The 23,807-nt window shown below is 43.4% G+C and overlaps 3 protein-coding genes across 3 annotated transcripts in view; 1 reads left to right on the forward strand and 2 right to left on the reverse strand.

Annotated features, from left to right (window-relative positions):
* Nucleotides 1-23,807, reverse strand: part of glsb (glutaminase b) — a 161,164-nt gene that overhangs the window by 51,396 nt on the left and 85,961 nt on the right. The window lies entirely within an intron of this gene.
* Nucleotides 240-7,869, forward strand: slc40a1 (solute carrier family 40 member 1). The gene is made up of 8 exons (XM_070838015.1): nucleotides 240-347; nucleotides 462-529; nucleotides 963-1,122; nucleotides 1,458-1,573; nucleotides 3,189-3,315; nucleotides 3,685-3,936; nucleotides 4,113-4,751; nucleotides 5,214-7,869. Exons 1-8 carry the CDS (start codon nucleotides 314-316, stop codon nucleotides 5,528-5,530), a joined length of 1,713 nt encoding a protein of 570 aa, XP_070694116.1. The 5' UTR covers nucleotides 240-313; the 3' UTR covers nucleotides 5,531-7,869.
* wdr75 (WD repeat domain 75) lies at nucleotides 10,203-23,501 on the reverse strand. The gene is made up of 21 exons (XM_070837851.1): nucleotides 23,410-23,501; nucleotides 22,950-23,079; nucleotides 21,986-22,051; nucleotides 21,799-21,898; nucleotides 21,094-21,218; nucleotides 20,795-20,865; nucleotides 20,379-20,495; nucleotides 19,958-20,046; nucleotides 19,614-19,772; nucleotides 19,382-19,441; nucleotides 18,341-18,456; nucleotides 17,886-18,061; nucleotides 17,534-17,691; nucleotides 16,874-17,054; nucleotides 14,622-14,716; nucleotides 14,391-14,486; nucleotides 13,289-13,458; nucleotides 12,995-13,054; nucleotides 12,264-12,404; nucleotides 12,038-12,129; nucleotides 10,203-11,731 (listed from the first exon to the last, which is right to left on the reverse strand). Exons 1-21 carry the CDS (start codon nucleotides 23,493-23,495, stop codon nucleotides 11,512-11,514), a joined length of 2,508 nt encoding a protein of 835 aa, XP_070693952.1. The 5' UTR covers nucleotides 23,496-23,501; the 3' UTR covers nucleotides 10,203-11,511.

Raw genomic sequence — 23,807 nt, forward strand, 5'->3', positions numbered from 1 at the left:
AGGAGCAGGAGCACCGTCCACCGGAGCAGCGACACAGCTCCCAGCTTCTCGCTTTTCACACCAACCGGCCGTTTAGCCCATACAACTATTTCTTTCCAACTTCAGCTACAGTGATAGCTAAGTTTGGAAAGGCGAAAAGGGGGAGAAACGCCGTGTCTCTTTATTTTTGTTTTTGTGTCGCTGTCGACAGTAAAGATGCCGCGTTAGCCCGGGTCTTTATACCACAACAGAGAAGACAGCGCAGTGCAAAATACAACAAAAAATAACCAAAAAAAAAAGACAAGCATTTGTGACATTTCGGACAGCCTTTAAAATGGATAACTCTGGACGTAAGAAGACGTGCTGCGGTAGGTTATCTTTCATTGGCTAAACGGCTGAATGTGTCGAGGAGAAAGATGGATGAGGACCACCGGCTGGGTCATGAATTTAAACTGTTCTCGTTTTTTTTTTTTTCTTCACAGAATCCGTCCGAGACTTCTTCAGCTCGGCTAAATTCCTGATTTACATGGGCCATGCTCTGTCGACATGGGTAAGAGACAGCACCACACTGACACCAGCACCAAGTGAGCATCCTCTTGTCTGTTTAAATGACAGTGTGTGTGTGTGTGTGTGTGTGTGTGTGTGTGCTCGCCATGATGACAGGCTACATGTGTGTGTGGCTCTTTCAGTGTCAAAGTCAGTGTAACACAGCATTGGTGTGTTATTGTCACACTATGTGTTGGTGTGACTGTCATTACAATGCTAAATGACCCCCCTGTGTAGCTCACCACACAATACTGGTCTTCACAAACAGCTCCCATGCCAAAAGGGTAGATTAAACTGAAGAGGTAGTCTGAGCCCACGAAAGCAGAGAAGGCTTCTATTATTTATGCGGCACCCAAATCACATTTCGCCCCCCGGCCCTCCCCTGTGGACTGTTTGAATCAAACGAGGCTGTAAATGATCCGAATTTGAATTCCCAGGGTGACCGGATGTGGAACTTCGCCGTGGCTGTCTTCCTGGTGGAGCTGTACGGGAACAGCCTGCTGCTCACGGCCGTGTACGGGCTGGTGGTGGCCGGCTCCGTGCTGCTGCTGGGGGCCATCATCGGGGACTGGGTGGACAGAAACCCCAGGCTCAGAGGTGAGGCAGCACAAATCAAAAGCCGAGTGTAGTTGCTCTTTAAGGATTTGATGAACAAAATGCCCTAAAATTTGTAGATTTTGTCGTGAAGTTAGATGTGGAGCGTACAGTGTGCACATGTGCTGTTTTCCTCCCTTGTTTTCACGGTTAAATGCACAAATCGTGGAATGTTTATCCAGAGGAATTTGGCAAAGACACTATTAGATTAGACCAGGGAGCGTGGAATGTGTCCAACCATCTTGTTAAAGCACTCTAATGAACTAGTTTATCAGACAAGAAATCTGTTGTCTTTAATCAAATTTCTGTCCCTAATGTTCTTCGGGGTGTTTCCACAGTGGCCCAGACTTCGCTGCTCGTCCAGAACAGTTGCGTCATCGTGTGTGGGATCCTCCTGATGGTTGTTTTCCAGTTCAAAGAACAGCTTGTGGAGCTTTACAATGGATGGATTCTGGTAAGATCCGACCTGTGCTGTCTCTTACACACACGCTGTTTCAACGTGATCTCATGGTGCTTTTCGTGCGAAAGCCTTTTCACCTCTTTTCCTCAAGCACAGCACTCCTGACCCCGGGATTGGAACTTGCTTACTGTTACAGATACGGACTCGTGCGTCAACACGATTTATGACCACTTCACCGCTGAGTGAAAGGAGTTTAGATCCTTGACCATTTGTTCTGCTGATTTTAAATGGACACAGTAGGTTAATCGTTATTTAAATTTTAGTTTTACAAGACTGACGTATCAAACAGCTGGTCTTTTTTTTTTTTTTGCTGTGCCACGTTCATAAACGGTTTCTTATCATGAGGAAACAGAGCATGAGAGGTGATTAGACACGCACACATATCCTCAAGTGTGTTTGTAGGGAAAGAAAATTTCTCCGTGTTTTGCAAGGGGCTTGTTTACACTTGTTGAGCTATGTGGCTGCACATGAGCTCCCTGTCCACGGAGATGCGGAGCTGATCCTGCTTGACTGGTCAGGGTGTCAGGTTGAAATACACAAAAGCCTTTCTGTCACGGGGAGGGGGGGGGGCGTCTCCAGGGTTGCCCTCTGCATTTGTAGGACGCCTTCGGGTGGGGGGGGGGGCTTTCGGCATGTGAGAGTGTTTAGAGGAAAGGCTGGAGTCGGGAGTGTGCGGAGGTGGAGAGAGGTCTGTGGCACAGGAGATTGAGTGTCTGGTTGAAGGCTGTGTAGTCAGCAGGTTCTTCAAGGCCCGTCACATGATGGAGAGAGAGGGAGAGAGAGAGAGAGAGAGAGAGAGAAATGTGGTCTGGCCTGTTGAAGCACTTCAAATCCGAGCTATTCAGGATCCAAGTCTCATTTTACAGTAGGATTTTTGATGATGAGAGGGGTTCAATCCATAAAATTACTTGATAAAAATGACTAAAATCTCATAAAAATAACTCAAATTGGAGGCGTTCTTACCAAATAGTGATGAAAACTACTATAAGTCTGATATAGCGAGATCTGAATGATAAGATTGGTATTTTATTTGTTAGTCCATCTCTAAAATACTTCATTAGTTCCCCACCTAGAGTAAACATTACTCAAACGGGAGTAAACAGTGTTTGTTGGGGACTATTTTTAGCTGCGGACTCATACACATTTGCTCTACTTCAGTGCTGACCAAGCCCAAAATGATTAAAGGGATTATAAAGAACTATGCATTTGTGCTTCTAATTCATGTCGACACTGAAACTGTGACGGAGGGTCAGAAATCGATATTCCTCAATTTTACGGGGTCACAAGCCGAAAAGGTCAGGACCCTCAGCTCGAGGGAGTATTTCTGGCGACTGGACGGTGTGTTTGTACGAGTCAAAACAAACTCCACGTGTGTTCATGGTAATGAAGAAACATGTCAGCTGCTGTAACAATGTGACCCACTGGACAGAAATAGAGGAATAATCTATATTACTGACAATATAAATGAATTCTTGGCCATATTCTTTACACTGAATTTGTTGACAGTAGGAACATATAGAGCAGCCTTTTCCATTAAGGACACACAATGGATATTGATCAAATTCAACAATGACACAAATATAAAAAATATCCTCATTTTGTATTTCAGACCGCCTGCTACGTTATGGTGATCACCGTCGCCAATATCGCCAACCTAGCCAGCACAGCTACATCCATCACCATCCAGAGGGACTGGGTGGTGGTTGTGGCAGGTCAGGACAGCAGCACGTTGGCAGGTCAGTGTTTGTTACCCGCTGCTGGCTTATCACCATCGAGTGTAAGCCTCGTGTGACCCGCTATCAGATCTCTTCAGCGGGGCGGACTTTGAACCCCGGATGCTGACTCACTCTCACTTCCATCTTTTATGTCCCTTCAGTTTTTCCTGATTGTTATGAGCTATTAAAAAACTCAGGGAACTTATGAACCTAATGACCTTCATCATTCTGCTGTGCTAGAACCATCTCTTTATTAAAACCAGCTATAATATCAGTGTCAAATCTGATACTATAGGCCACTGTTTCATCACATTTGATTGTATTTATGTAGGTGTGAAGCATCAGGTGTTACTATTGACTTACACCCCTTCCCACTCTTGTATGAAACAGATATGAATGCCACAGTGCGGATTATCGACCAGCTGACCAACATCCTGGCTCCCATGCTGGTGGGTCAGATAATGGCCTTTGGCTCCCACTTCATTGGCTGCGGCTTCATCTCTGGCTGGAACCTGTGCTCCATGTGTCTGGAGTACACGCTGCTGTGGAAGGTCTACCAGAAGACGCCGGCGTTGGCTGTGAAAGCCGGCCAGAAGGAGAAGGAGCAGCAGCAGGAGCTCAAACAGCTCAGCCCCCCGAGAGGTAGCTGCAGTAGAAAACTTGTGTTTGCTTTGTACCAGCTGAGAGTTCAAAAACCAAAATCCTGATATTTAACTTTGGTAATAAACACTTCATTCATTGGAGGAGTTTGGAAAGTTTTGGTCTGCATGGTGGTCCAGAATATAACCCAATCTCTCCATCCTTCTGCTCTTCCACAGACTCGGAGAACGGCCAGAGTCCTGAGGAGTCGTCCCAGCCGCTGATGAATGAAACCTCAGTTGTGGCCAAGCCCGACCCTCCCAAGCAGCATGGCTGCTGCTACCAGGTGTCCGAACCCCTGCGCACTTTGAAGGCCGGCTGGATGTCCTACTACAACCAGAACATTTTCTTCGCCGGCATGTCCCTTGCCTTCCTCTACATGACTGTGCTGGGCTTCGACTGCATCACCACAGGCTACGCCTACACGCAGGGCCTCAACGGCTCGGTGCTCAGCCTGCTGATGGGGGCGTCGGCCGTGTCGGGCATCTGTGGCACCGTCGCCTTCACCTGGGTTCGCAAGAAGTGCGGCCTGATCCGCACAGGCTTTATTTCGGGCGTAGCCCAGCTGTCCTGCCTCATGCTGTGCGTTGTCTCAGTCTTTGCTCCCGGGAGCCCCTTCGACCTCAGCGTGTCGCCCTTCCAGGACCTTTACACCCACCTGATTGGAGAGAACACGCTGCCCGAGGCCGACCACAGCCTCACCAGCATTCTCACCGGTGGAAACGCCACCACTGCTGCACCAGCTGAAGAGCTGCCACCTCTGCAGTCCTACATGTCTGTTAGTCTGCTGTTTGCTGGCGTCATAGCTGCTAGAGTTGGTGAGTAAAGTATTTCCCTGTGAGGACTGGTTATCTAAATGCCATCATATTGTACTTAATATTATTTTGTTCTGGAGCATAATAGAAGTTCCAAAGTGCACATGATCAGTGATTGCCACTGAAGTAAATAGTCCATAGTCTAAGTTGGTTTGTTAGTGTTATATGAAAGGAAATTAGAGTGTCCTTGTTTTCTTGGCATGTCCACTTCCCCTCATAGGATTATAAAAGGCTGTTTCCTATATTATGACTTCCTAAAGGTGCCTTAAGCAGGTCCACAGGTTGAAGTCTTTCATGAGTCACGAGAATTTCACATAAGACCTCTGTAGATGGTCTGTCAGAGCAATATTTGCAACCTTTGATTCCAACATTGATTAAATTTCCTACAGCTACTGTTGTCCTCTGAAGTCATTTACTGTGGCTGTAAAATGTCATTAGAACTGACTGTTGATCTCCTTCTCGCAGGCCTGTGGTCTTTTGACCTGACAGTGACCCAGCTCATCCAAGAGAATGTGATCGAGTCGGAGCGAGGTGTGATCAACGGCGTCCAGAACTCCATGAATTACCTCTTAGACCTGCTGCACTTCATCATGGTGATTCTGGCTCCGAACCCGGAGGCCTTCGGCCTGCTGGTCATCATCTCTGTCTCCTTCGTGGCCATGGGCCACATCATGTACTTTGGATTTGCCTTCAAGAGCCTGGGCAGCCGCCTCTTCCTGTGCTGCTCACCGGAGCAGAAGGTGGAGACGGTAGACAGCCCCTCACTTCCTACCACAGTCTAACCCACTTAAAGAGACTTTGTCCTGGGGACATATTTCTAAAGCCTTACCCCAACCCTGCATCTTATTTATCTACCTAACATCATTGCTTGTAGCTGGCAGAATGCTGACGTAAACTAGAGAAACGTACTGCAGCCATTAATGATAAGCAGAAGGAGGCAAGTAGAAGGCTTACAGTCATAGGAAACTAACCCACAGTCAACCTTTAGATAAGGCACTAACTATTCCAGTCTGGGAGTCAGATGAGCTGCAGCCTCTCATCTATGGGTCCGTGCTCTTTGATACATCCATGCACTGTCAAACAAGGATCACGTCCAGGCTTGGATCCCAAAGTGGATCCTTCTAAACAAATCAGGGGACTGTAAAACCTTCTCCTCCTAACGGCCTGGATCTAGCTGTAAAGGTTTTCAAAGGTGCTTCAGCTAACTCAAAGGCAAAATGAGGGAGACACCTTGCAGGGAAGCAGGCACTGAGGCTCAGATCGAGGGGGGATGACCGTCCCAAAAGACGGAAGGCCCCCCCCCCCCATTTTCTGACACTTGCCTCTCGATGACTTCGCTGGTGCTGTAGCTGTGTCTGCTCGCTGTTCTAGCCTCCTCCTCAGCTAACGTAGACGATGAGCAGGCTGTGGATGTCCCCCAGAGGGCGGGAAGATTTATTTTTACATTTTATTTAACCAAACACAAAACTGGGATCTAGTCTCTTTAATACGTGGTTATAAGGGTTAAGCAATTAACTGTATTTATTCAGGAAATGCAGACGGTGGTTTTTATAGTAACTATCATCAGTATTGTGCTCACAGTCGTGCCATAAGACAAACATGAGAAATCCTATGCACCCTTTGCCAACAGCCCTCTCGGTTACCAAAGTCAAAGTCCGTATGTGGCATAAAAGGAAGTGAGGGAAAGCAGTCATCTGTCTGAAGCATTCCAAATATATATTTTTACACCAGGTGACAGTAGCTGTGTAGGTTCACTAACGCTTTCATACTCCGCCAGGATGTCAGAAGATTTCTAACCCACTCTGAAGATTGTCGTAAATTTTGTTTCTATGGTAGTTTACATCAATAGTGTTATTTTGTCACCTTCTGATTTTTATGTTCTCTTGAGTAATTTTTCAATCATGATTGTTGTTACACAGGCACTTTAAAGTGATTGACGTCTGGCATCAGGCATTTGATCAATACTTTTGCACAAGGCTGAAGTCCTGAATTCCCTCCCAAAACAACCCTGCTCAGTCTTATTTCAGTAACTCATAGCGTCCGTCTCTGTCCAGGTGCTGTGGGGGGATTGTGGTCAAAAAAGGCACATATTATAACACACACACCGAATTCACCCCCAGATGCTCCTGTTTCCTCAAAACGCTTAGTCAGCAGCCACTTCAGACTGCCAACACTCTCTCCAGAATAAAGTAACTAATGTAGCTGTAACCACTTCCTTTCCACCTCTGGCCTTCGCTGAATTCTGACGCCGTATTGCTAATTGGCCTTGACGGCTCTTAAAACGCACACATGTGGCAACATCAGAGCGGTTATTCGCCGCACCCCACCCATGAAAACTCTAGCCAGTCTAGTCAGGATTTTGGTAATGGAGGGGAGAGATATTTAGGTTGGAAACAGAGGTAGCCACACCAGATGCAGGAGAACACAAGGCCATTTTTTAGCGGCACATATCCGTGAAAACCTGGTGGAGGATGTGGCGGCGGGTCAGGATGTCTGCAGGTGCGCCATGAGGTGCAGACTCACAGGGAATGGTGCTCAGTTTTCATGTTCCACCCGAGTTTAATGTAACCTCAAACTCAGTCCGGACGCATGAGAACAAAACCGGCTCTTACAACGGCTGATCTGCTGATTCAGGAATATCACACATGGCCATAACCTTTTATTTTTAATGTTGATAACAGTAGCTATCGGTTGAACTTACTTAAATATACAATTGGATAAAGCAAAAAAAAAAAAAGAAGAAAATATTGTCTATACTGTTTGGAAATGTTGACTTTTTTTCTACGTGTTTTTATATACCTAGTGTTCACATTTTGTGTCAAATTGAGGTTTCTGAAAGATTTTTGAAATTTGTGTACAAAGCAATTACTGCATTTCATTTGAACGCATCTGTATCATACTGCTTTAATCTGACAATATATTTCTCTGTATATAGTATATATATATATATATATATTTATATATATATATATATCAGTGTTATTGTAGTTCAATAGATAGAAGCATTCAATCATGAAGAAATCATTCATTTGTATGTAATAATCACACTCCACTGAATATGAGGATGTTGGTACTGCTTCTGTTGCATGAGGTCTCTTAAATAAAGAAAACCCTCTCTTTAGTCTTTAGTGTGTGTGTGTGTGTGTGTGTTATGCTTGCAGAGTTTCTTGGTCTCAGTCTTTGGCTTAGCTGCTGCCGTGTGAGGTCACATACCTCAGCAGAGTTAGCTGCTAATTTCCTCCCCAGAATCCGCTCCTTTCTGGCAGCCGGTGTTAAACTGGCCGACTTTAAGCTGAGCTGGATCACCTGGACCTGCTGAAAGAACAAAGAACGGCCTGGTTGTTGAGGAAGGGCTCAGCCTGGAACTTGTTAGCGGACGCTGACTCAGTATTTTATGGTCATTTTACACTCTAATATTCAATGTGCTTCTACCTTTTAATACTGATATGCACTCAATTAAACCACGAGCATTTTGTGTCGGTCCTCTCAAGAGCCGGCACCACTTAAAGAGGATTACACAAGACCAAATACCAATGCACTGGTAGTCAGTAAGAACTACTGAATACAATGGTATCTTTTTGAGCTTCTTTGGGCAGTTTATTGCTTGACAAATGGTCTGTTGCAGCCTCAGACAGTCAGAAAAAAGGTCAAGGCACGAACAAACTATCAATTTTAGCCCAAGGATCGATGATTTCTGGTACTATAGTCCACGACATAAAATAAGAAAAACAACTTTGCACTTTAAATATTACAAATTGGGATCTGTCCATCAGAAATGTAAGCAATTCAGAAGCACAAAAATGTAATTTTACTTGTTTTATTTGCATATCCTCTTGTTTTTAATGATTTGGATCCCAATTTTTTGAATGCTCTCTGCAGTAAGTAGTGAAATGGCCTCACTGTTTGTGCTGCATTTGCTTTTTATGACAGCAAGATTTGTCATATAACCGTTTATGGCAGGAGGTTCAACGTGAGGAGCAACACCTTAAAAAAAGCTGTGGTTTAGATGGAAAAGGCTGCTGACTGTAGCCAAAGTCCAATGTCTACAGAGAGAAACTGGGACTCGAGATAAGTGCCCACAGCTGAGATATCTTCCTCTTTATGTGAAAGATCTCGAGTTTTTCTTTGAAAATAGTGAGCGTCCACACGTTCACTAACAAACACCGGTCCACGTTTGGTCAGTCTCCTGTCGAGCTCTCGTGTTCGCTTGTTTTGTTGAAGCCAGAGCTTCCAGGAAAAGCTTTTAAATGTAAAGTCAAAGGTGATATCGGAAAAAATATTGAACTGATAGCACTGCTGATAGGAAACGTCCGGCTGCTCAATTTCACAAGTCTGTTATTTGAGGTACAGTTCTACACTGGGAAACACGGGCAGAGAGAGGAGGATGACATGTAGCTAAGGTTTGGACACAAAGTGAAGATGTTGTGAGTATGTGTCCTTAGCCATAAGGCCACCAGGCTAAAGACATTTCCCCCATCTTCATGCTAAGCTAACAATCAGTGCAGAGGCTCAGACACAGTCTTACTTTTGAATATATTATAGAAAACACAGTATATGTACTTTTCAGTGAAGGATCATCTGTTGCTCGGTGGTGATGCCTTGCTTAAGGGTGAATGCAAAGGCAGTGGACAAAGAAGGAATGATCACAAACATTCAGGTTTTGAACCAGATAGTGAATTATAATAGATTTTTTACTACCTAATGTCAGACAAAGTAAAATTTACCATAAGGATTCAGATAAGGCTTGTTGTGTTTTTCAATTCACTGAATCTGGTTTACAATCCCAGCTCATATCAAGTTATTAAAAGCGACAGATAAGCAATTTTGTACCCGATAAGAATATATGGTGCGACCCAGTTTGATACCCAAAGCTACAGAATGGCCTCGAGGTCTGTGAAAGCCGCCAGTAACGGACGGACACAGAGGATCCGTCTTCTGCGGTGGGAGGCCTCAGACTGGAGCACCTGATAGAGAAGGGAACTGAAAAATGCTGAGATCAAAGTGAACATTCTTATCCAACCCTAGGAACAAACGTGACCTCTTTCTGAGAGAGCTTACTCAGGACTTGGAATTTGTTACTCAAGAGTCTGCTGAGTCCGGCCTGACTTTACAGCACCAATAATGTGATTTTTCAAGGTCACACAAACAATGTTGATGTTGAAGATTTCCAAGAACCAACCGGAGGCTTATAGGAAATATCCCAGGTGGCATTTCCAGATAAAATGTTTGGCATTTAATGACAAATTTGTCCACTCATTTACCCTCATTTCTCAATCCTAATCTTTTTGAAAGCAACACTCCGACTAGGTGAGTGTCATGGTTCACCTGCTTATACAACGATGTGAGAAATCATCTTCACAGTGTATAGAACCTTCTGACAGTGGCAAAAACTCTGGAAGACACAGCGATGTCTAACAAAGTCAAGAACGAGGCAAGATCATCAAGGCTGACAGCTTTAGGAAAGGCTTACATCTTTTTATTCAATGTCAAAATATAGAAAAAGGTGTAACTGCTCATGTATGTGCATGTACACAGTGTCTACAGAAAGTTTTCACCCCACCCTTGGTGCTCTTCATGTTTTATCACTGAATCACGAGCACAGTGGATATGATGAACTTTTTTTTCTTAAACGCTCATCCTCCAATGTCCAAGTAAAACAAAAAAAAAAAAAAGTCTCTCCAAACTGATTGTAAAGGTATTTCATACTATAACATGCTAAAATCAGACAGTTGTTTTATGTTGTAGGAAGTCAAATGATGATGAAGACATGGGGCTGATCTTTAGTATATACATGTGCTGTGATTAAGACTGCATTAATGGCCATTGTATTGATCCGAGCAGGTAGCACAGAAAGAAATCTGACCAATCCAATTAAAAAAAGAGACTCAGGCTACACATCAACAACTATGGCAGACAAAAATCCACTGATGAAGACACTGAATTGCATCAACTCTGTGACAAGTTAAAAAGTACGGGTAAGAAGGTTGCAAATAACATTTAGAAGTACAAGAAGACCAATCATAATTTATTAGATATAGAGCGGCTGTGATGCTGAAATTCTGTTAATCCACAAACACGACACCCTCTGTTTGTGATTAGCAGCAGCAGCAGCAGCAAGTGGGAGGCTGAAATGAAATCAAGTTGTTTGAATCCATCATCACACTAAACTCATCATACCCTGCTGCCTTTTGGCAGTGGCTCCATCCTGCCGAGCACCGTTAGGATGCTTCTCTGCAGCAGGGACCGGGAGGAAAAGAGGCTGCAGGAGACCCCACTGCAGTTTGGATGTTGCAAGTTTGGAGAAAGAGGTCCCTGACCTGCTGCAAAACAGAGAAATCCTGGAAGAAGACCTGCTGCAGTCTGCCAGAGGTCTAGACTCGGGGGAAAAAGATTTCTTTTCCAACAGGACAACAGCCACAAACATTCAGCCAAAGCTGACCTGCAATGTCTTAGAAACAATGATGTTAATAATCTGGAGCGCTCGAGTCAGAATCCAGACCTCAGCGAAGTCACTGATGCAAACTTCTCCACATTGACTCAGGGCTGTAGATGCTGGCAAAAGGGTGGAGACTTATGCCAAGCATTTTGTGTTTGGTGTTCACATAGAGATTAGTTGATTTGCACACTTTGACGTTGTTCTTTTTTTCTTTCTGTAAGAGATCCACTGATGTAAAAGGTGTAAAACAGAAAGTCCATTGATGTGGTGAAAACGTTCTGCAGGCGCTGTATCTGTGTGAGTGTCTGTCTTTGTACACGGTCATGTTCAAGGAGTCAGAAGGCCTGTGAGCCAGCTGTGGTCCAGTTTCTTCAACCTCCTCAGCTCCCTGGCCTGAGATTTTGTCAGGGCAGGGACATCAGACTCTGCGGTTTGGCTTCCCAGTGACTTCTGCTCTTGTCTTGTGGCACTAGATTCCATTTCCTCTTCTGAATCCTCTTCCTCTTTCTCACTCTCCATTTCCTCCTCTGTGTGTTTGTTTTCCTCCCTGAGGCAAAAAGATGACAAGACAAAAACAAAAAAAAACAACGTGACCTTGCATATTTCCAAGACAAAATGTTCCCCATCTTCCCTCACGTGTACTGTTCTAGCCATAATGTGAAGGTGAAGCCTGAATTGCAGTAGCGCTTTTTGTCAACTCATGCTGACATCAGATGCACAGAGAGGAAGCCCCCCCAATCAATACTAACATATTAAAAGGGGCACACATAACGACTATGACTGCAGTGGTTCTTCAGCTTTTATTAGCCGATTATCTAAGGGCAAGTATTGGGACACCCATCGGACTACTGACCTGGTATCTTTAACAGAGATGAGCAGAGACTGCACAAACATTGAGCAGAGGAAGGAGGTAGAGGGCAAGACGTGGGCCGGAGTCTGCAGAAGCTGTCAGGAAAAACAAGAGGTTTAATGCACAGCAAAGTGACACGTCAAAGCCAAAAAAATGATACACATGAAATTATTTATTTCTAATATAAAGCACAAAGTGGGCATGACCAATGCAGGGCCGAACTACCGACCTCTCTGATAGCTACAGAGCCCTGCGGCAGAGGTGTCCTCTCAGCAGACGGGCCGCTAAGTGTGTCTCCATGTTCCTGTTGCCGGTGTTTCCCCAGCAACAGGTAGAACGGTGTCATTGCCACGCTGTCGTCGATCACAAGCTTGAAGGGAGGACAAAAGCATAATGTTAGCAAAAACAGGAAATGTCTGACAATAACAAAAATGAAAAAAAAAAAAAAAAAAAAACTGAGGTCGATCTTCTGCACACTGATGTTTTTATTTGAGCGAGAGTGGAGACAGACTGTAAAGATGAGACAAACAGAGGGGGTTTATTTGGATACTTTGCTCTCCCCAATTAAAAATCAGGGACTTGAAAACAAAAGCTACTCAGATCAACAGATGGCTCCTTTATTGGACAGATTCAGTCTTGCCAGGTCATGGAACTTCAGCCAAGCAGAATGAGCTGGCTCTTCACTATCACCCCGTGTTCCCTCTAGAGGAAACCATGAGTAATACTGGCCTAGTTCACAGTTTACACTGTATTAGTTTTGTATTAGCCTATGTTCTGACTGGCAAGCACGAGGAACTGTTGGCTATCAGATATCAGCTTTAAGCTGACCAAAGCTGATATGTGATATCTGAATTCAGAAAAAAAAAAACCCTGCTCTAAACATGCTCTGTTGCAACATCCTGAGCTTCTGAGTAGCACAAAGGCCAAAGATGTGTGAAAGCCTTTCAGCTGGTGCTGTACCTGTTTGCTGGACGCCATCAGTCTGTCCTCCTCCGCCTTGGTGGTGAACGTCATGAGGTCCTGCAGAGGAGAGACCGCATCAGCCAACAGCATGAAGACAACACCAACACACAGACCGTGCAAAAAGAAAATGATGGAGCCAAGTCCTTTTTTATTGCATCCTGCTCACTATGACTTTTGGTTTTGAAGTACAATAAATATGCACATGTAGCGCACTGCACACTTCTTTTACGTCCTGATCTTTGAGGTCATTTAAACACTGCATAATGTCTTCTTTCTGGTGGTGGTGTTTACCATGTACTGAGTGAGGAAGTACAGCTGGGAGCGGTTGAGCCACTGGCTGCTCTCCTCGCAGCTCTCCAGCATCTCCTCCCTCGGGGCAAACACAGCACGTGTCACCTTCCCGGAGCACACGGCCTTGTGGGAAAACAGTGGCCGAGGCTCGCTAGGCTTAAACACAAACACTGAAAATAGACGAAAAAAAACAGGAAAACACATTAAAATGGGAATACTGATATCTACAATTTGATTAAGGAACTGATGGCCAGAAAGAAATGCAAGTGTTAAAGTCTTTGCACACTGACAATGAGGCTAAAAGTAATTCTATAACTCTGATAATACTGTATTTATACAGTCCTTTGTAATGATAACTTAATGAGAACTATTTGTAAAGCTGTTAAGTAGGGCTCTACCGAATGTCTTTCTTCATTCAAAGCCTCTATTGGAGGTATTTGAATGGAGCTACGAATGTCTGCTTATGACTTCATCATAAAAAGAAAATCTCAAACTAAATCCTCACTTTGAATAAAGTGATTCAGCAGATTAGAATTGAACTTCTTTCCTGACCGTATCTGGAACACAACTGAGCTTCAAGTCATTGTTAAAGGTTCCGGTCGACCAGAGGAGCCGTCAGCTTTGTAGTCTCATTAAAAAGTCTCTTGTTCTGTCACACTTTGTTGAGACCATTTCAGCGTACTCTGGGGGTTGTTGTTTCTTTTTACCCCCATTTATTTAGTAGTCAAAGCTCTCTTTCCTAAAGTCATAAACTGGCAACCAAGGTGGTTGTTGTGTCAAACATGATCATGCAGATTTTAAGAATCTTTGGCTCGAAAAGCAACAAATTCACAGTATTTTGGGAGCTAACGTCTGTGCTAACTGTGCACGTTATATTGGGATTTGTTTTCGGAGCATTAATGATGCAGATGGAGTGCGCATTAACCTCAAAATATAGTTCCTCAACATTTCCTCTAGCATCAGTCAGGTCAGATCTGTGTTGTCTTCTACTAACTTGTTCAAAAGTGGTTGCTGTAGTTTTAAATTTGATTTGCACAAAATGCTTTTCTGTGCCCTTAGAGATGTGATGACAACTTTCAAATGCTAAAACGTTCAAGCTTACAGTCAGTGCATCCAGCCTGACAGCAGAAGGTAACCATGTTCTCAGAGAGAGGGTCGGCCAGCAGCAGGGTGACATCCATTGAAGTGCTCCACTCCACTGTTAGGGAGGGCGGGAGACAGAGGAAGGGGGGGAGAAAGAGGCAACAGTGAAGTATAATTATGTGTATGAGCAAAACTAAACTCAATTGCAGCGATGCAATCTTTGCCATGTACACTACAGATGCAGCCTTACATGAGCAGGTGAGGAGGTTCCAGCAGCACAGCAGTTTGTTGGCGGTGGTTCCCAGCAGATACTTGGAGCAGCTTAGTCGCCCAAAACAAAGATCTCTGGTGGAGGGGAAAAAAAAAGACCCTTTTGTTTTCTTGTGACTGTAAAGAATCTCAAGTGTACCCCCCAACCAACCAGCTCCTTACACCACACATATTTCACAGGATTAGCTTTTGAGGAGTTTTCCGCTTTAGGGGCTTCGAATGGGAACACGGAAGCAGGGTCTGAACGCCCACCAGCACCCAGAAAATTTATGTCTGGTGGATGAAATCAATAATGGCCGGCCTGTCAGACTTTAAAGTGAGTCTGTGGCATTCCTGTGCACATTAAATCTTGATAAAGATTACTTTTGTCAAGTGAATTTCGTTATCAGTCACGAGTCCACTGCAACTGAACCAAAAGGTTATTAATTTCTCCAGCTGCATGTAAAGAGTCTGGAGTGGGTGAGGGTGGAGGTCAAGCTCTGCTCTACACATCCATAGGTGGTAGTTATGCAAGGGGCACCGGGCAGCTGTCAAAACAGCTGATCATTAACGGCTTCCACCCCCCACCCCCACCCCCCCTTCAACTTGTAAGCCTTATTGTGTACAAATTCCCTTTCAACTCCCACATCTTAGGAAACGTCTGCTCATTTGAGGATTGCTGATTGAGTTTTTGGAGAGAGGCAACCCATTGGTTATACATTATCAGTAGAGTGAATAAAAGTCTGCTTGAACCCACTGACGAGATCTTTTCTAGTGATGTAAACTGTGATGCCCTTAAAGGAGGTTTATTTTCATTAAAACGTTTATCTTGGCTGGCTCCTTTATTTCAAGATGAATTGCAAGGCAGCTCTTTCCTGTTTTTCTTGCAAATATGCTGAAGGCTGACTCAGTGTTCTGAGCTTACTTCAGAAAAGTGGTACAGAAACTAGCAACAGTAGTTCTGCGTCCTCATTGACCTGAGGGCCCCCCCTTCCTGAGCAGAGGGGACATCTGCTAACATTTCTCGAGCACTGTTGCGAAACTGTAGCCTGTCCCCCTTTTCAGCTGACCGAGAGACAGCATTTCTTTTTTCCCCCCCTCAAGCAGTTCCATCGCCTGTCTGCTGTGAGAAACAACACTCTGGATTTCTGCCAGCATGCCTAAAAGGTAATTTAACTTTTTAAAGGATGTCCACCACTGAGGAGTCTCTATACCAAACAGCCAAACTCTATCAAAAAGTTGGGTTGCTTAGTGAATCTGTGGGAGTGCACTGGGCTTTCACTAAAGGACCACTGTTCCTTGCATGCACTTTTTTTTTCCTGAATGTGAGTCAAGTGTGTCAAGTCCCCTCCCTTTATCAACCTGCATGGACACTGACAATGAAAACTAAATCAACACCTCTGTATCCGCCAACACCGAGTTTAAAAAGATACATTTGGCAATATTCTATGCAATTCTTATTGTCAACAGGTTCTATGAAAAGATCCCCCCCAACAAGTATTGTGTGTGTAAGCCTTATTCCTCTGTGCCATGGAGCACACAGATCACTGAGACACACTGTTGCACTGGCTGAAGCGTTCCTTCATTACCCTGAACACACACACACACACTAGTTTATTTTGACACAATCACACACACACCGCTGCTGCCCAACATACTTGTGACAGATGCAAATGTAGATTAATCCACAGCTGAAAGTAGTCCCCCACAAATATACTATTATGGAATATTTGACAAAAACTACAATGTCTAGTTGTCGTAGGAGATCCCTATGCCTATTTGTGAACATTCGTGTCATTCATGGAAGCCAATGGCTGAGAGCCACACACAGGGAGGGGAAGTAAGAAAGTAGAGAGATGACAGACTAACACATTGCTGGTTTTGGCATTTTCACTGGATTTTTAGACAGTAACATAACATTGGCCTTGTTGTTTAAGAAATGCTAGTTTAAAAGAGGCTCTTGTACTATCAGGTGTTATCCTGTTCAAGGCCTTGATGTCCCTGAACCTGATCTGTATTTTTGTTCAGTTTGTAGTAATCTTGTAAGACTAGTTGCTTGTTCACCAAGACTCTGGTTTTGAATGTATTTTATGTTATTTCATGTTATTTGTTTTACTTATTATGAGTGTTATGGCCAAGAAGTAGTCCAAAAGATTTGTGTGAAATTTTTCAACGCAACATAAAGGATCTGGCCAAGTATTGTCCCAGCCCTTGTGAATGTGTGGCTGTGTGAGTGCATGTTTATGCTCTCACCTGATAGCTCCTGGCGGCTGGGACAGAGTAGTCAGGAGCTCCCAGCTGGCCGGGCTCCACACGGTCACAACCTCCTGAAAGCTGACGGCCAACAGAGAACCATCAGCTGAGAAACAGCAGCACTCAGGCACCAGGGCGTGGTAGGCTCCGACAAAATCACACAACCAGGAAGGACCTTCATCTGCCGGCACATTCAAGTGGAAGGAGAGAGAGCGACAGACACCAGTAGTATGGGATTAGTGAGAAATACAGCCTAATTTGGCTCAAACCTAACATTCAACATGATGTGCTGTGGAGCCAAAACGGTAGAGGCTGGTACCAACAAAGTCACTTCATCTTGACCGATGTGCAAAATTGTGTTTGTACAAAGTACTACAAAGCATTGCCTCTGAGATTAATGAAGTTCTCTAAGCAGCTTCAGTTACAGTTTCAGTATTCAAATCCAATAAATGAGGACTAGTCAGACAGAGCTGTGCTATTAAGTGAGTGAGGAGCACATAGCTCCTGCATTGGAGATGCAAACCATGAGTCAGAAAAGTCAAAGCCGACAATAACAGAAAGTTAAAAGAGCAAAGTAAATATCACCACACTTTAGCACAGCTCAGCCAGACTGTGGCTTTTAGTTAAACTAACTGTCTGGAACTGAGCTAGAATACTTACCCTGTGTGTGGGGCTGTCCGGCCAGTTGCCAGGCTTTGAAGTGTCCGTCCTTGCTGGTGGAGACCAGCACGGTGGTCTGGCTGTCGGTGGTGTGGCAAAAGCACATGGCTGTAATCTGGGCCTCGTGGGGGGCCGAGATGGTCGTGTTCAGCACAAAGCTGCAGGTGATACAGTAAGCAAAACTTTTTTTAAAAAAAGAGCTATTGTTACTAAATCATTGCTCGTACGCTACTAGACATGACAATGTGACGGTGGAGTTTGTTTTAATAATCCAAAATGACCCGTTTATCTGTGTCACTGACAGACTGAACCCAGCATATAATAATATCACATGTCGTTCCAACATCTGTACCTCTGTGTTTGTTCATCAAATTCCCACAGTTTCAGGTTAAGCTCCAGCTCAGCAGCTTTCTGTTTTCTTTCTTCCACAGTTGCCAGCCAGTTGCCAGAGGCACTGAAGGCTGCCTTAACCACCTCAAACTGCTCCAGGCCCGACTCGTGAATGTACTCCTGCTGCACTATGTCCAGCTGTGGGGAACAAAGACAATGATAGATCTCAAAATTAACTATTCAGGCTTATTCACACCAAGGTGTTGTTGACAGTATTGTTAACTTTGCCTGTGGATCAGAATAAATTTGTGTTTGGACCTTCTGTCTTTTGTCTGTAATTGCAATGTGTTATCTCCAAGTATGCTTAACTATATTTATTCAATTTCAAGTGCTGTCAATAAAAGCCTCCAAAACTGACCCACAATCTTACTTCCTTGGTCTGACTTATGTGTGTTGTCTTTAGCTCAGAGTGCTTACATTGTACAGCAGTTTGTCTCTTTGGAGGGAGTAGAATTGCAGGTGGCCTGGTTTCCCATTCAGCACCAGGGATTTGCTGCGTGGGTCTACCATCAAGTCTGTCCTGACACTTTCTCCTGCAACAGGACCAAAAAAATCTATTGTAATTATCAATTGCATGCTTGACATGCACAGAGGTAACGTGGCAGAGTGACACTGAAATATTTATTTTGCCCACTGACAAATATGCCGTCTGTCTACCAGGATAATGATGTAAAAATATAAGATATAAAGGAATAAAGGACAAGGTATTTCTGGTTAAATGTGACATGAAGGACTTGTTAATTAGGTAAAAAGCTGTTTTCATTTCTTTCTGACTCCATAATCTGAACAGCGAGAAGACCCTTGGACCCATTAAGGGTGTTGGATTGTTTGTCGGTGCTTTCTTGGTGACTCTTGCAGATTGTTACACCTGATTAACCCTTTATAGGGCACTCATTGAAATAGTTAGAAGTTCAAAATTTCAACCCTTGACCATTACTGGTGGTCATTACAAGACTTTTATTTTTTTACTTTTGTGAGTTTTTCAAAATAAATAAATTCAAATTTATGGTGAAAATCAAGGTCAATTAAGTTACCATAAATGGTTCCTTGCCGGTCTGTCATGTAGCTTGATTGTCGCTGATTGGCTTGGAGAAATCTCTTAGTTCTACTGCCTCATGGGGAGGCAAGGGGCGGCATTTTGAACTCCCACTTTAGTTACCAAATATGGTCCGTTACCCGATAAAGGGTTAAAAAGGCCTCAGATTTCCTTTTGATTTCCTTAATGTCTTTGAACACAGCACTGCAGTTGCCTCGGAGTGTAATTTAGTCATTTACACCTGACACCTTGGCATTTGTTATTTTCCAACAACGTTGCAGTGTTGACAACTTATGTGGTTTGTTAGTTAAGCTGAAAATATTGGTGACTAAAACCTTTTTATACAATGCAGATTAATCTATAAGAACTGTGAAGGTTTATGACTGACCTATGTGCTATTTCAACCTACAGTGTGTACTCACCTTTGACCAAGCCCTGAATGACAGCTGACACTTTGACACAACTCTGGATGATCGTAATCTCTAAAGCAAGAAGAGACAGAAATCAGTAACACATCCTTACTGAGATCTCAGCAGCAAGTCTATATACACATTTCATGGCTGCAGAAGTTAGAGACACAGTCCAATATTTTCTCAATAGCTTCTTGCTGATTATGTTTCATCTGAGTGTATAATGCAGGTTACAGCTCCTTACTGTTGTCACTGTGTGAGGTACAGAAGAGTGCTCCATCAGGTGAGACAGTGATGTGTGTGATGGCAGCTCCCAGGCGGGGCAGGAAGTCCCGCTGACTCTCCTGGTTATATCGCCACTGGACGAGCACCGACTCCACGCCTCCACTCAACAGGTTGGTGCCTGGTAAAACAAAGAGAGGCAGATACAAAGGTGCGAACAGGGCAGGGATGCTTTTTTCCTTGAAGGTCAATTTGGCACAAGATGAATTTTTGAAACAGGACAAAAAGTCCAGTTGATTTAATAAAATAGTAAAATGAAGAATAGAATAGAAAAGACATAATTAACAGGTAATGACATGCATCTACCTTCTGGGGTGAAGCACAGTGAGCTGACGGCACTGTGGTGCCAGTGTAGGGTGGAGTATGTGTATTCCTTATTGTGGCTGAAGTTTCTCCTGAAAAGATGAACAGTAATGGAAGACAAATGAAGTTTCTCCACTTCACCCAATGAGCTACATTAGAAAACACACATTATAATAACACATTGCTGATTCCCAAAAAGTGCTTTACAAAAACAATTAGGAATAATTAAGGAAAATGTGCGACAGGTAAATTTGGAGTGGAGGAGGTGATGAAATGATATGAAGTTCCTTTCCCTGGTCTAGCTGTCAGGAAAAGTCATGCAACACAAGTAAGCAGCAGATGCTTAAACTAAATAATTGTTTAAAAGGATCAAAACACTGGGTGTGAGTCTGCTGCTTCAGGGTCACGTTGTTACCACACTCACCATAAGCGGATCTTGCCATCTTCATGCCCAGTGGCGATGCAGTCATCTTTTGGGTGACAGGCAACACACATAAACGTGTTCTTGCCTCCCTTCTTGTTGTCTTCTTTTAGGAAAAACCTAGAAGCACAAGGACAGCATTGTACATCCTCACGGCTTTGTTGGCAAATGTGAGTTTGTGAACATCATGGTTTTATAATTCATGGCCTCGGTCACACATTACAACTATATTCTTGATAGAGAAATAAACAGTTTTTTGAGGCATCTGTATTCTTAAGCTGTGAGTAGTTTGTGGTTTTACTTGAAAAGTTGCAACAAAATGTGTGTTAAGATAAATGATCGTCTTGAGCTTATTTTCCATCTTCAATAAGATACTATCCCAACATGTTGTATCTGAAGCATCACACAGCATGGCTCACCTGTATGCCTTCTGCTTCTTGAAGAAGTAGACGTGCAGTTGCACACCTTTAGCTGAAACAATATACTCCCCCTGTGAGGAAGATTACATTTGGTTACTTGCACTTGTATTTGAAACCTATTCTTGAATAACTGTCTGTCAACATCATCTTATTTTTTATACTATTTATTGTACAGCGGAAATGTCTGATAAAGTCAACAAGATTTCAAACCAATATTCTTCTCATACGTCAGCAAACTAACTAAGTGGGTGACATCAGTTTTGGGAATGTAACTATTTCAGTGGCGGTGATGTATGTACCCCTCTGCCGAAGGCGGTTGCTGCTGGGTTGGCGCTGACGCCACTGAGCACAGCAGAAAGCTCCCGGGTCTCCACCAACTGATCTCCACTCTGTGGCAGATGTACCGCAACCAGCTGGAACAACTCTGCACACACACACACACACACACACATACACAATCAGCCTGTTATACATTCTTACCCAGTGACCTCTTACCCCGTTCCTACTTCACAAGAATGAGAATGATTTGACATGTTATTTAACTGGTGACTCCTACTGGAAGTAGGACAACAAATTTCAAACAAACTGATTTCTGCTATTTATATGATTTCAAAATTGTTACAACGACATTAGCATTTTATACATGGAGGTTTTAGCAGATCTAAAAAAAAAAAAAAAAGGTTGCAAGTTCAGGAAAGAGTTACTGTCAGATTTTTGTGCTGCGACAACCACTGTTTTTCATTTGAAGTGGTGTAAAGCTTTATAAAGGCAGCTAGCATGCCAACTGGCCTGATTCTGCAGTTTGTTTGGTATCATTTCAGCATTAATAATGATTGCTCTCCTCTTTTGGTCTCATATAGCTGGATAAGTAAGAGCTTAGCATTAATAGCTAAGGTTTTGGAATTTGGGTGCGACAGAAGTCACCAATCTTAAAATTGATCCCCAACATGTCCAAAAAAGACAATGGGTGCCTGAACGCTGAGAAGAAAAGATGTCAAACCTACCAGATCTTTTGTCACTGAGCATGGGAGTAACGATAAAGATGACTCCTTCATGGTTTGCAGATGCATAGATGGAGTAAATCGGGTATCCGATGACATGAGTCTGGAAGAGAGCACACAGAGCACAAATTGGGATGAGCCACACTAACTGTAAAGACTGGAGTGAATCAATACAAGAATCAAGCCATACCTTGATGAGGATGCCATCTGTGTAGTCCCAAAGTCTGACAGTGCCATCTGCTGAGCAAGAGTAGGCCTGCGACATGACAGGAATGCATCATCAGAGGAGAGGACATGACATGTGACAATAAAAAATCCATATATCAACAGCAACTGCCTATGTCCCATTTCAGTAACCTGTGAAGCAACTAAGAGACATAACCTGGCTGCTGAAATCTGCAAAGTACAAACAATCATTGTATCTTTATGGTAATTACAGCCCTGCTGGCCCGGTGAATGAGTAATAGCACTATTACTTAAAGTCATATAGTTTTACTTCTTGAACATATTTTTAATCTTGTGTGTGTACACTCTATAGCTACTGTTTATTTATCTCCTTTCTTATTCTATTTTTTTTTTTTTTTAATCCTGAAGCAGCACTGAAGGCGAGAGGGTAAAGCAAGAAGTTCATTGTGCAGTGAAATCTGTGCATATACATATAATAAGCTGAGTTAGTTTCTCTCTCTCTCCACAGATGGATCCATACAATGTGTTAGTGATGAAAAAGCAAAGAATACGTTATCTATCAAGCAAAAGAACACTTGCTGGTTCCAGATAATCTTTTCTCTGTATTATATCACTGTATATTTTATATATTTGGGTTTTGGCCTATTGATCAGACATTTTAAAGAGGCCAACTTCTGAGAAGTTGTCTTTATTGTAATTTTTATGTATTTTCTGAGGATTCATTGTAAAAAAATAACAACACAGTCAGTTGTATTTATATTGAAGAGGCCAACCTGACTGAACAAATCTGATAGAGAAGCACACAGGATGCATTCACCACTGTGAGCGGTCTTTAAGTTCTTCATCTTTGTGGTTATATTTGAGTAGATTTCAACACAAGTAATAAATAGCCTTCCTCTGGACAACTTAACAGCATCTGTGTGGGTTAGAGCTGGACTCTTTCCATCCCTGGTAACAAATGGCTGTACCTGCAGGTGGTTGGAGGGTCTGAGCAGCACACCTGTCACCAGGTCGGTGTGTCCCCGCAGGTCGTGGATACACTCCTCGGTGTCGGTGCTGAACACCTTCACACACTCTCCCGAGGCGCACAGCAGGAACCTGCACCGACAGGAACAACTACTTTTACACATCAATTTACAGTTTGCGGGCCAAATAATAGTACAGTGTGTGTGTGTGTGTGTGTGTGTGTGTGTGTGTGTGTGTGTGTGTGTGTGTGTGTGTGTGTTATTTAAATTACTGAAAAGTGTTTCACATATGAGACGAGCTGGTAATACTTCGTAAACAGCAGCAACTGTTATTTGGGAGCTTGTGCTGCTAATGCTAACGGCTAGCACCGGCTTTAGCTCTCGAGCTAATAAAAACCCGGAGAACCGCCAGAATGTCTTCCGCCAAATATCAAACATTATCAGACTGAAAACGCACACTGACCTTGAGTCACTGGTTATGACAGGCTCCCTGGAGTTTATTTTACTGCCACCCCGGTGAACCACGCGGATATCCCCGTGTTCAACCATGTTTTCGCCAAATTCAACTCTCACCTCTGACCGCTGAACCTTAGTCTTCTTCCTTGTATTCATCCGCCGGCTGGAGAGACCGTTTTTAGGCGCTTTACTGCCACCTGTTGGTCTGGAGTGTGTCATATTATCTTATTATCCCTGCATCTGATCTTTTCCCGTAATAACTTGCATGAATTTGGTACATCAAAACATTTATCTTTACTAACCTGTGCAATGATATAGTAGCTCTTGTTTGATACTTTCTATTTACTTTCTATTTACTACTGTAAGATGCATAAAATAAAAGCATGATTAGTAAAGTGGAAGTGA

Source organism: Pempheris klunzingeri, chromosome 10 (assembly GCF_042242105.1).
Source record: "Pempheris klunzingeri isolate RE-2024b chromosome 10, fPemKlu1.hap1, whole genome shotgun sequence".
In the NCBI taxonomy this organism is placed as follows: Eukaryota; Metazoa; Chordata; class Actinopteri; order Acropomatiformes; family Pempheridae; genus Pempheris; species Pempheris klunzingeri.

Bases quoted from the DNA above. Each gene is read 5' to 3' on its own strand.
- wdr75 (XM_070837851.1), bottom strand. From the start codon at position 23,495: ATGGTTGAACACGGGGATATCCGCGTGGTTCACCGGGGTGGCAGTAAA. The intron at 14,487-14,621 runs GTAAGGCTGCAT...CCTCCCTAACAG, and splicing joins GAACCTCCTCACCTGCTCAT to TGGAGTGGAGCACTTCAATG. The intron at 12,405-12,994 runs GTACAGCACCAG...CCTCCCTTCAAG, and splicing joins TGATGGCGTCCAGCAAACAG to CTTGTGATCGACGACAGCGT.
- slc40a1 (XM_070838015.1), top strand. From the start codon at position 314: ATGGATAACTCTGGACGTAAGAAGACGTGCTGCG. The intron at 530-962 runs GTAAGAGACAGC...TTGAATTCCCAG, and splicing joins GCCATGCTCTGTCGACATGG to GGTGACCGGATGTGGAACTT. The intron at 1,123-1,457 runs GTGAGGCAGCAC...GTGTTTCCACAG, and splicing joins CAGAAACCCCAGGCTCAGAG to TGGCCCAGACTTCGCTGCTC.